Genomic DNA, 13,473 nt, shown 5'->3' with positions numbered 1-13,473 from the left:
TTAATAATTTGCATTACATTGCAGCTATCAAAATTCAATTTATATTAGCAGAATTCAGTTTACTACATTTTTGATGTAACAAAATATTAATTATGTAAGAAGTCCAACCTTTCCGGAGGCAATGGCACCCCTCTTCTATGAATAATGCAATCCCTGGTCTAAACTGCCCAAGAAACCTCTCCTCTACAATAGCTAGGCTACGTACTAGACATTTCAAAGGTATGAAGATCTCACACACCAATATAAAATGCTATCCCATCTGCAAGTACTGTCCTCATTTGCAACTAACTCCAGACCATATTTTTGACTGCCAGGCCATTATCGGCTCCCGCTTTCAACTTGGAGCACCCCCATTGAAATTCTCCTTGGCTATCGGGCTCCAGAGCTTGCAAGTCTTGTTATCAAGACTTTTGGAGGACTCTAATCTTTTCACTTCACTAGCACTGTATGCATAGACACGACAACAACAACAAAATATTGTTATGTTATATCTTTTATTTTGTCTATTTACTTTAACGTATTAAAACTAATGTTTTTTACTTAAAGAATTTATCTAGCACTGATATTTATCTTAGCATTGGTGAAATGAAATTCAGTTGATTATTAATTAGACAAAATAGTACTTTTCAAGTAAGAAAATTAAATATGATGGAGGAGAAAAAAAATCGAAATTTTTTTTTACCTTGTCTATTCATTTGAATACTAAGTGACTAGACTTATTGCTTCAATTATGTCATTCTCTTAAAATCTAAAAAATTTAATTCAAGAATATTTAGAAGGAAGCTCATTACATAGTTTCTATATACAGTAGGTACATCTGGATTGCAACTACCTTGTAAAAAATGAGGAATTTTACAACCGTCATTCATTAAATTCACTGTGAAGGTGTAGAAGAATAAATGCAGAATGCAAGAAGCTGTTCTTTGCTCCCAACCCCCTCCTACCTACTTGCCATATGTAAAATTTCTTGAAACTGTTTAATTAAGACTCTTTCTAGTCAGAACTTTTCGCAGTTTAGTTCATTAATAAATAGCAAATATTTTTGCATTAATGCCTGACACCCATGTGCACAGGGATTGGAGGTCATAGAAAGTTGCTGTGACCTCCCAAAGATTTGCACTATTCAGCAAATTTTCCTCGGCCATTTGGCACGTTTACGAAAAATCATTTTCTTTTATTTTATTTGAGAAACACTAATGAAACTATGCAATAAATAGCAGAGGGAGTTGCCTTTAATGTAATTAAAATAAAATATAAAAAAATATTGTTACATAATAATTAGAGTATTAAAAAAAACGTAAGATTAAAGAGATTAAGAAGCATATTAGAAAGAAACTGCGTCAGAATTTTTGGGAGTTGACAGGCATAGCGAGCAGCAAGCTAAGTCCCCTTGTGATTGTAAAAGAAAATATTAAGAACTTAGCACCAATAGAAATTACATTAAATTGGTTTAATAATTTTACAAAATTCCTTTGATGCTACACAAAAAAAGTAGAGACTAATTCAAACTGCAAATTATCAATAATAATTTTAAAATTATCATTTTTATTTCATCTGTTTATATACTGGTTTATTTTATTTATTGAATTATTAATTATTATGTATGTCAAATGGAAAAATTTGGCATAGAGTCAAATATTTGTATCTACTTTATTGTTGTTCACTTTTCAACAAATAAATAGATATCTTAGTTGGTATGTCATTGGGCTCATGTCCAAGAGGTTGTTACCAAAGACTTCCCATATACTAAATGGTGACTAGTGCACACTACCCATGTCAAGGTCACAAAGTCCTCTCAAGTTTTCATAGCAAATTGATACCCCTAAAGGTACTGAATCGTAGGTTGATCATGCTCAGATTAAGTTTACATTCTATGGCTGGATGGTATGTGAATGTGTCCTCCATGTAAAACAGATTGTAGCGTATATGTGCGACAGAAGTTGAATTCTCGGCCATATATGGCGCCAGTGGAAAACAAGGAGAAGCACACCCCACTGCCTTAAAATACGCTTGTCAGTATTCTCAAATAGCATAAGACAACAATTGCAGCAAATAATTATATTTTAACTAATTTCAGCAGACTTTTAATTTATAGTAAATATTTTATTCTTTCTTTTTACTATTTGGCTATTGAAACTGTATTTTTATTTTTAATCAAGATTCTCAGAACACATATTTTATTTTTATCTGGTACTCTTGAGATTTGCCGATTACTAAATTGTTATTCAATATATGGAATAGTAAAAAATAATGTCTACATCTTAGCTGCGAATAAATTTCTTTTTTTTTTTTTCTTTTACATTTCTTTATCGACTGGTTCATATTTTTTTAATAGAATTTAAGTAAAGCGTTTCTTCAGCAGTTCTTTATGTGTCACAAAGTGGTAATTGCTGATTATATTGCAATGTGGTTAGCATTGCACTCCAACCACCTTTACTTCCCCAACGAACTAGTACCCATTGATCTGATGCTGGGAAGGCTTCAAGTCTCTAGTGAGAATCGAACCCCAGTTCTTTACAACATTTCAATGCTTTACCCATTGACCAATCGCAGCTCATTGACTAAAATAATTATGGTTAAAATCCTTAAATCAGTAATATATTGGTAAAAAAAAAATTACATATTGTGAAAATATTAGCAACAGAAGGATTTTTTTTTTTTTTTTGAAAATCATGAATTATGCATTTATTAATGATTTTGGTTATAATTCGAATTTTCATTCGTCAAAATGGGAATTTAATCAGTTGTCTGCATTTTTGAAATACCATTTCCCCCCTCATAACTTTGCAGCGCATTTCCTAATACCAGTTACACACCTTAAGGTGTGTAACACATATTTTGAATATAATAGGAAGGAGGGTAGAAAATGGTACTCTTTGCATTTACACACATTTTAAAATGAGGTTTTTAAATTTTTNACTTATCATTTAATAACATTTAACATTACATATCTGAAAACTAAATATATGACTTAAATTTTTTTTTGTGTGTGAAAAATTTTAAAACAGGGATCTACAAGATCTAACTATCCACTAAAATCTTAACCGAAAATCGAAAGTAGCGAGAAAAAAAAACCTCCCCTGATTACTGTAAACAAATACCATGCGCAAATTTAAAGAGCCGTCATAAAACATTCCTTCTCCCTAAAAACTACGTGAATGTACTCTCATCTTGAGTAGAAAGTCAAATCTACATGTATCTGAAACCATATGGATATACAATGCCATCTTTTGGAAGAAATTTTATTTTTTAAAACGTTCCGAAATGCTGGCACAAATGAGTGACGGCCGGGGGGTGAACGAGAAAACTCTCTTGCACGCGGGTGTGTCGGCCGGGAAGTGAGCGCGTTTCTTGCTTGCACGTATATGTGACAGTCGGCGCGAAAGGGTTAAACTACTTTATATACATAACATTAATTTATTTTGCCAAGTTTTTAGTTTTGTAAATTTGGCTATATTTCTTTAGCAATCCACTTTTTAATGCATAAAGAAATAATATTTCAAAATCTAGGAAAAGTTTTTTTGATATTTTTGTTTGAGCTAAGACATTCATTTGGAAGATAAAATGTCTATTTGTTCGAGTCCTTTTGATAATTTAGCCCAATTGGCCCCTTCAAATTTCTATTGATTTTTAACTCTCATTTTATTATATTTTAGGGAAATTTAATTCTTATAATAATGATAGGAAGACCTGAATCACTGTCATATATAATTCCAATGCTGGTATTTTTAATGATGTCAAAAGCAGCTAGTATCAAGTCTAAACTTCTATGCAAATATGCTATTACAATAATACTCCTATTCTAATGCAAATTGACTGGAATGTCATTCAATGAATGCCAAATCATCTGAATTCAGGATATTCTTTACTGGCATTATTGAGGTCATTGAATTCGTGTTTTTTGCGATGGATATTAAAGTCACCACATAAAGCTGACAAAAGGTCAACTGTAACTATTGTATGTTTTAAACTAGCATACATCCTAAAATGGTTTCTCATCTTCCAAACATTGATTAATATAATCTGTGTTCATGTATGAAGAGAGAGTAGTAGTGTTTTTAAAAGTGGATATTAAACTGTTTGCATTTATTTAAAGTATAGAAATAAAATTCAATTTTTTTTAACTGAAGTAGTAAATTCTGTATAGCCTAATGTATAAGTCATCAGTTTCTTATTTTGGTTTATGAAATAGCAAATTTTTTGTATGACGGGTGTATAAAAGATGATGGCTGAATAAAAATTTCTATTTTGTTGAAATACTTTAAAATTTGAGAATTTTGAATTCTTTTAATGGGATTGAAGAATAGCTTCTATGAGACTCAGTAGATAAAGTAGAATCCATTGCAGAATGAAATCTGTTTAATGACCGACTAAATCCGACATAAATTTTACATTTTTAAATTTGTAGCTTTAAATACTCTTGAATAAATTATCTCAACTTTTCTTATTCTTAATTTCTTTTTCTGAATGCAAGTTAAAGTATTGTTTCTAAAAAAGAATCTTTACACATAGCGAAGATATGATGTGAGAAAATACAAAATTAAATGTTTATAACATATTCAAAATAGTTTTTAAAGTGCTAAACTGATACAGAATTATTTATATAAATTTCAGAATTATTTATATTGAGTAGATATTTCATGATCAACAAATCTCCAAGTTTATTACTGGTGTATACTTCGACCCCTTGGTTTTCATGAAATTTTGGGCGTTTGAAAAGTCGACTTAATACTAGGATCTACAATATTTCTATAATTATTACTTATAATTTTAAATTTTCAAACTATATTAATCATTGATGTTAAATAAATAGATTTTAAATTTTATAGGGAATGGTAGTGATGCAGGTGCTGCATCAACAACAGCTACATTAGAAGGAGACTCTTGGGTTTTGAATGGAACTAAAGCCTGGATAACAAGTGGTTATGAAGCTGAAGCAGCTCTAGTTAGTATCTTTTTTTAAAAGGACTTACCATTAGAAATAAATTTTTTTTCATCGATAATATTCTAATAATACAAGAAGATCATTTACATATTGATAACACTGGGGAACAATTTTTTTTTGTTTTCTGCCGCATGAGATTTTTTTTAAACAGATCTTAGATACTTTCGTGTCACTGATTTCAAATCTGCAATCGATTTCGCACTCTCCCAGCTCCACATTTTTTGAAAATGCCATTTTTTGTGTATTATTTGTTAAAATATACAAGTTTAAAAACGTCACATAAAACAGGGATTATATAAATGTTGCAAGCACGGACGTAGCTATAGCTTTTACAAGGGGGGGGTNTGTAATATAAGCTACTAATATTTCAGTAATCATACAGGTGTGTAAAATATTTGTTTATTGTAAGGAAAACAATGATCAAAGGGTATAGAAAAATGTTAATTGCTTAAAGTAATAAATTTAATCTTTTGCGCCTTGTTGATAACTTATTTACAATTTCGTCGGAATCCAATTACACCGCCAAGTCACAATGCACAATCAGAAGAGCAAATCCAGTCAGTCTCTCATCCCCCATCTTATTTCTGAGATAGGTTTTTAATCTCCTTAGAGTGAAGAAACTTCATTCTGGTGTCGCGGTGGAAACCGAAAGTGTTGCCAAAATACCCAGCAACGTTCTTGTCAGAGGGAAAAACTGTTGATCGAGAGTTTCAAGAACAGTAACCGGATTTTCGGATATTGATTCCCAGTGTTTGCTCCATATGTCATATTCACTAAGAAATGTGTTTCCTTCACTTTCGCCTAGAAAGGTTATTGCTACTTTTTTCAGACTTTCTTTTGTGTTGTCATCAGGTTTAGTTTTCTCGGGTAGAAGCAGTTGAATGCCTTCTATAGCGTCTTCATGTGGTTTGAAACGAGCATCTAGTTCGGTTACCCTATAAACAGATAAAACACATTTCGCTGGTAGTAAACTTCGGCAGTTTCTCCAGGTGCATTGTTGCATTGGGACGCTCTTGCGGCCATTCTTGGGACAACTATTTCGTTCGAGCTCATTCTCTTTGCTTCCTCGAAAAGTATGGAGAATTGTGTCTCGTTTCTAATGCTTTCTACGATTGTTCTGACAGTTTTCGCATAACTGCAAGTGGCGATTAAGTCAACATTCACCTTCTGCATCACCTTAATCAAATTTACAGTATACGAAAACACTTTTCTGAGTATGATCAAAGATACTATAAATTGGCTATTGTCTGCAGCTGAAAAGCTTGTGTGGCCACGTCTGAACTACCAGTGCTTGAAGTGTTTCAAGCGTTGCCCATGCAACGGGTAGCATTTCTGCGAACCTTTCGACAGCCACATGTTTTTCAGTCCAACGTGTTTCACAAAGACCGATAAGGGTGGAATGTTCAAAGTTGTTTTCATCGGCAATTTTCTTTAATTGACCATCCCGTAGTGGAGATTTTCGAAAGAAGTTGATTACGGATTTTATAGTTCCTATACAGTTCCTTATCATAGGTATTTCACATGAATGAGCTAATACTAAGTTCAGTACATGAGCCACGCAGTGTACGAATTGCGCTTTTGGATACTGCTCTGCGATTATTGTTCTCACACCTCGTAATCGACCACTCATCAATGCAGCGCCTTCATATCCTTGCCCTATAAATTTATGCATATCTAAATTATAGGATGCAAGATGTGTTATTATGGTCGTTGCTAATGCTTGAGCAGAAATATCTTTTACGCTTATAAATTCAACAAAATCTTCACGGATAATTGCTTTTCCAGATGAACAGTCTACGTATCGCACACACAAAACTATTTGTTCTCGTTGTGATATATCTTGTGTTTCATCAGTTAGTACACTGAAATAGCCTGCCTTTTTTACCCTTTCTAAAAGTTTATCTTGAATTGTCTTACCGGATAGTTCAATTATTTCATTTTGAATCTGTGATGAGGTATACATGACTCGACTGTGTAATGATTGTGTTAGTAAATGCTTCTTAAGTACCTCATAGCCACAACGAGCACGGAAACGAAGCAGTGCTCTAAAGTTTCCATCATTATGAGCGGGATCATTTATTCCAATTTCACCAGAGTCACAGCTTCAGAGTTCTTCTCTTCTGCATAAAAGAATCGTTTCTACAATGGCTTTTAATCTTTTCCTGTTTTCTAGAGCAATTTTGCTGTTTTCCACATTGATTGATTCGGCAACATCAAGCACTTAGCCTTCCGCTACCTTTATAAAATTTGCTGCCTGCTTGATAGCAAATTTATGATATTTTGTGTTTGCATGATGATCAAAGGCTTCTAAAGCGGACTTCCAGTTTATAAACCAGTTTCAGCTAAAGTGGATACCGCAATTACCACCAGCACGTCTTCTTATTTCCTTCCTTTGGAGAGAGCCGTTCTATTTTGCTCATGGGTGGAGAAGGACAGTGTGGATGGGGTGCTATCTCGATTCTTTCGTTCAATGAAACATGCAAGGCCAGGGATTCTTCAGCTTTTGTAAGGTGCAAACGAAAAAAATTTTTCGAGGCAAGACGTATATTATAAGAAGTTCTATGCGATGTTTGGAAATATTGATATTTAAAAAAACTTAATCTAAGAGGGGGATCCGGATCCCATGGACACCCCTTATATACGTCCGTGGTTGCAAGAAATTTCTAGGGCAGTTAGGGCACATCATCGGGATTTAAAAATGCGTAGTAACCTATTCCTGAAAATGTGTCGTTTGTAGCTATTATGAGCTATTTCTTCATGCGCTTTGAAACAGATCATAATGGGGAAGTTCCCCTAGCCGCATATGATGATCTTATAGGGCATGGGTTTGTTTGCAATTGTAATTCTGATGATGTGCCCTAACTTCCCTATAAGTTTGTTGTAACATTTAAATGCCCCCCTTTTATCTATACCGTTTTTAAACTTGTAAATTTCGGCAAGAAATGGACTGAAAATAACTTTTAGAAATTTTTAGCCTTAGGAGCAAAACTAATTTCAGATTTGAAATTCCCTTTCCCCAACTAGGCAATTCCAAATGTTTGCATAAATGGAACAAAAAAAATTTTCCCCTGGGTAATTTATAAGCATCAAAAAGTCCTAAAAGCTTATTCCTTTCTTTTTTTTAATGACACTAATTTAATCCACATTTATATTTATATCAATTTGCTTTGTCTTAAAATAAATTAGCAAATTTTATTTCAAACTCTACTTTACATGCTTTTATTCATCACAAAATTTATGCATGAAATTATTTATTTCATTAAACTTATTTATTTTTAAAAAAGGTTTAAGAAAAATTTACGTTACATGTTTTTTTCTAGTTTAAGTGTCCCATTTATATTTCTCTCTTTTTTTAAATTTATTCTTCTTCATGGGATCTAATAAAGATGGTACTAGTTTTAATAATCTGCCTTAAATTGTAACTATCAAAATTCAATTTATATTAGCAGAATTCAGTTTACTGCATTTTTGATGTAGCAAAATATTGTTATATTATGTCTTTTCTTTTTTCTATTTACTTTAATGTTATTTACTTTAAGAATTTATCTAACACTAATATTTATCTTACCATTGGTGAAATGAAATTCAGATGATATTATAAATTAGATAAAATTGTACTTTTCAAGTAAGAAAATTAAGTATGATGAAAAATTCGAAATTTTTTTTGCCTTGTCTATTCATTTGAATACTAAGTGACTAGACTTATTGCTTCACTTATGTAATTTTCTTAAAATCTAAAAAATTTAATTCAAGAATATTTAGAAAGAAGCTCATTACATAGTTCCTATATACATTAGATATATCTGGATTGCAACTACCTTGTAAAAAATGAGAAATTTTACAACCGTCATTCGTTAAATTCACTGTGAAGGTGTTGAAGAATAAATGCAGAATGCAAGAAACTGTCCTTTGCTCCCTACCCCATCCCACCTGCTTGCCATATGTAAAATTTCTTGAAACTGTTTAGTTAGACTCTTTCTAGTCAGAACATTTCGCAGTTTAGTTCATTAATAAATAGCAAGTATTTTTGCAATAATACCTTACACCCAGGTGAGGTCACAGGAAGTTGCTGTGACCTCCCAAACATTTGCACTGTGCGGCAAATTTTCCTTGGCCATTTGGCATGTTTACAAAAAATCCTTTTCTCTTATTTTATTTGAGAAACACAAATGAAACTATGCAATAAATAACAGAGGGAGTTGCCTCTAATATAATTAAAATAAAATATAATAAAAATATTATTACATAATAATTAGAGTATTAAAAAAACGTAAAAGTAAAGATTAAGAAGCTTATTAGAAAGAAACTACTTGAGAATTCTTGGGAGTTGACAGGCCTTGAGAGCAGCAAGCGAAGTCCCCTTGAGATTGTAAAAGAAAATATTAAGAACTTAGCACCAATGGAAATTACATCAAATTGGTTTGATAATTTTACAAAATCCCTTTGATGCTACACGAAAGAAAGTAAAAACAAATTCAAACTGTGAATTATCAATAATTATTTTAAAATAATCATTTTTATTTCATCTTTTTATATACTCATTTACTTTATTTATCGAATTATTAACTATTATGTATATTAAATGGAAAAATTAGGCATAAAGTCTAATATTTGTATCTACTTTATTATTTTTCACTTTTCAACAAATAAATAGATATCTTATTTGGTACATCATTGGATTCATGTCCAAGAGGTTGTGACCAAAGACCTCCCTTTTACTAATTGGTGACTAGTGCACACTACCCCTGTTGAGGCCACAAAGTCCAAGTTTTCGTAACAAATTGATATCCCTGAAGGTACTGAATCGTAGGTTGATCGTGCTCTGGTTCAGGTTTAGTTTACGTTCTATGGATGGATGGTGTGTGAATGTGTCCTCCATGTAAAACAGGCTGTAACATATTTGTGTGGCAGAAGTTTAATTCTCGGCCATAGATGTCGCTAGAGGAAAACAAGAAGAAGCACACCCCACTCTCTTAAAATACGCTTGTCAATATTGTCAAGTAACATAAGTCAACAATAACAGCAAATAATTATATTTTGCTAAGTTCAGCAGGCTTTTGATTTATAATAAATATTTTATTCTTTCTTTTTACTATTTAGCTACTGAAACTGTATTTTCATTTTTAACCAAGATTCTTAGAACACCTATTTTATTTCTGTCTGGTACTCTTGAGATTTGCCGATTACTAAATTGTTATTCAATATATGGAATAGTAAAAAATAATGTCTACATCTTAGCTGCGAATAAAAAAAAAGTTCTTCTTTTTTTTCTTCTTTTTTTTTTCTTCTTTTTTTCTTCTTTTTTTTACATTTCTTTATCGACTGGTTCATATTTATTGAATAGAATTTAGGTAAAGAGTTTCTGCAACAGTTCTTAATGTGCAACAAAGTGGTAATTGCTGATTATATTGCAATGTGGTTAGCATTGCACGCAAACAGCCTTTACTTCTCCGACGAACTAGTATCCATTGATCTGATGCTGGGAAGGCTTCAAGTCTCTAGTGAGAATCGAACCCCAGTTCTTTACAACATTTCAATGCTTTACCCATTGACCAATCGCAGCTCATTGACTAAAATAATTATGGTTAAAATCCTTAAATCAGTAATATATTGGTAAAAAAAAAATTACATATTGTGAAAATATTAGCAACAGAAGGATTTTTTTTTTTTTTTTGAAAATCATGAATTATGCATTTATTAATGATTTTGGTTATAATTCGAATTTTCATTCGTCAAAATGGGAATTTAATCAGTTGTCTGCATTTTTGAAATACCATTTCCCCCCTCATAACTTTGCAGCGCATTTCCTAATACCAGTTACACACCTTAAGGTGTGTAACACATATTTTGAATATAATAGGAAGGAGGGTAGAAAATGGTACTCTTTGCATTTACACACATTTTAAAATGAGGTTTTTAAATTTTTCTTTGTTCTAAAATTAATTATAACTGTGTCCAGTGGTCGAAAGGAGCACACAAGTATTAAAACTACTCTACTACTTTTTTGTTTGTTTTTGTAGTGTTGAGTGCTACTTTTTAAGAAAAGTCAGAAATGCTATAAAAAATAAAACTAGTTTGTAGCAATTCCTGACAACTGCTTTATACGTTTGTTTAGTAAAGAAACAATGCTCAAATTCAGCTAATTATTTATTATTAAAAATCTTCACAGGTCTGTCAGTGGATGCTGTGAAAATGTCCCTACATCTCAGCACTGATAAGAATCCTGCAACTCTTAGAATTACACCTTGCTAAGATTAAACTAGCTATTATAAATAACAACTCATTTATCGCTTTAGCCTCTCTTTCAAATGCGAATGTACTTTCATGAAACATTAATGTTAATTCAGTAGGAAATTTTTTTGTGCGCTTCGTTTCTTAGAGGAAATGAAAGAGCATTAAAAGCTTAACAAAATTTAAAATATTTGAAAATTTCCTAGTATTTCTGAATCGAATATTTGCTGTCGAGAAAGGTGTAAAAAGTCGAAGTTTAAAAGAACAAATTCGTAAAAATAGTTTAGCAAACTAGCTCATTTATACAGGAATAAATAAATGATTGAACAGGAATAAATATTTTATAATTATTGATCGCATTTAATTAAGCCAATTTTTATTCCAAACTATTTTGAGCATGGTTGTAAATTAAGTTCTCTGGCCAAGTTCATCTTCTAAAAGTAGTCAAATAGTGACTACATCTCCGAAGTAGATTGTAGTCGCTACATTTTAGAAAAAGTAGTTGTAACTGTAGTTGACTATACTTCTAATAAAGTAGTTGTAGTTAACTACAAAAATAATGTAGTTTTTCAAACCACTATCTGTGTTGGTAGGTTCCAACTAGCAACGTTTCATAAGTACTTAATCAGAAATAAGTTACACTATTCTTGAAATGACATTTTAAAAATCTTTATTCTTCTGGATTTTTCAAATTCATGCTAAGATCAAAGTGAAAATTTATTGCAGTTGTCAAATATAAATTTCAAAGTTTAGAAAGAAAAAAGAAAAGAAAAGCATGAAATTATTTCTCAGATTTTTATTTAGCGTTATTTTCAGTAATCGCTCTTTGCGCTTTGAGATCACTTCTGATTGAAAATCTATACTCTGAAATTTAAAATTTTAATGAATTAATATCTATTAATCATGATTGTTAGTTATGCATAGATATTGTATTATATATTTTAAATGATTTACAGTTGATATTAGTTTAAATAGCATTTTCGAGTACCTGGTGTATAGTGACAGGTTTTACATTCCATTTCTATAAATTTAAATCATATGGTTGAGTGTCTTAAACTACTCTTTATGAAATATAGTTTCAAATATACTGTTAGGATTTATTTTTAATGCTATTTAAAGTTTAATTTATAATTCTGAAATTTAACTATTTAGAATCTGAGTTTCTAAAGAGAATCTGATTTAAATTAAATAAATTGTTTGTTTTTTTAAAAACATAATCTTAAAATTATGAATCTTGTTACATCTAGAAATGGGTAGTAATTATTATATAATAGAAATGTTAAAGAATTTTGAACTTTTATGTTTTAGAATTTTCTCATCTATCTCACATGATAAATTTCAGACAAGCTTAATATTGAAAAAAAAATTTTTTTCAAGTTTGAATTAGCTTAGACCTCCGAAACAGAAACAATATGTCTCTTTCTCATTTAATCATTATATATCTTTTCGACCATTAAATATGTGCACTAAAGTTACTATTTTATTGTTCACAGGTGCTTGCTACAACTGATAAAGCTCTGAAGCACAAAGGAATAAGTTGTTTCATTGTTCCTAAACCAACCAATGGTCTCACATTAGGCAAAAAAGAAAACAAATTGGGTATTAAAGGATCATCAACTTGTAACTTAATTTTTGAAGATTGTAAAATTCCAAAAGAAAACCTCTTAGGGAAGCTAGGAGAGGGATTTAAAATTGCAATGGTAATTTCTTCAAGCTTATCATAGTTGATATTTCATTTTAATACAAATATGAAATTTTGTTTATTAATACAAAATTATTTCAGACCATTCTTGATGCTGGAAGAATCGGTGTTGCAGGGCAAGCATTGGGAATTGCACAGGTGAGTGTGATAATAAACAAAAGAATGCTTCTTTCTTTTTTTAATAAAATGTCATGCAAAACCTTTACAGGCAGTGTAGAACATAGTATTGATTCATAATTTATTTTTAAAAAAAGCTTACTTTCCAAATGCAAAAAAAAAAAAAGAATTATTAGCTTTAAATTTTTCAAATAGAATATAAAGTAACTTTGGAAGAATATGCATTAAAAGTGTTAAACCTTTATCATGACTCTGATTCCACTGCCAGGCAGATAAATGACCCCTGACCTGAAGGTCAATAGGTGAGGGATATGGGATGTGTTGCTCACCTATTAGGGGGACAGGAAAGGAGTTAAAATAGAGAATGATTCTCTCGTTAGGATCAGGGGTGATTGTATTCCAGGTGTACCCCGGAATTCCAGGTTTTTCATATCATCCCTCCAGGACAGGTATAACGAGGAGAGGACATTGATTTGCG

At 31.3% G+C, this 13,473-nt stretch overlaps 1 protein-coding gene across 5 annotated transcripts in view; it reads left to right on the top strand.

The window, feature by feature from the left end:
• The window catches only part of LOC107450516 (Activator-recruited cofactor subunit 42), a 57,363-nt gene that overhangs the window by 13,948 nt on the left and 29,942 nt on the right, over positions 1–13,473 (top strand). For 3 of the 5 annotated variants that reach the window (XR_011636841.1, XM_071181286.1, XM_043057461.2), the window contains exons 6-7: positions 12,670–12,876; positions 12,960–13,016. Coding sequence is in view for 4 of the 5 variants with exons in the window: in XM_071181286.1 (XP_071037387.1) it covers positions 12,670–12,876; positions 12,960–13,016 (264 nt within the window). In the remaining variant the exon portion in view is untranslated. Of the gene's footprint in view, positions 1–4,829; positions 4,946–12,669; positions 12,877–12,959; positions 13,017–13,473 lie in introns of all 5 variants that reach the window. The other 2 variants (XM_071181287.1, XM_071181285.1) reach the window with 1 other exon arrangement.

The sequence above is a fragment of the Parasteatoda tepidariorum genome, chromosome 5 (assembly GCF_043381705.1).
Source record: "Parasteatoda tepidariorum isolate YZ-2023 chromosome 5, CAS_Ptep_4.0, whole genome shotgun sequence".
Classification (NCBI taxonomy): Eukaryota; Metazoa; Arthropoda; class Arachnida; order Araneae; family Theridiidae; genus Parasteatoda; species Parasteatoda tepidariorum.
The sequence above is the reverse complement of the archived record's forward strand: the minus strand, read 5'-3'. Positions and strand labels throughout refer to the sequence as shown.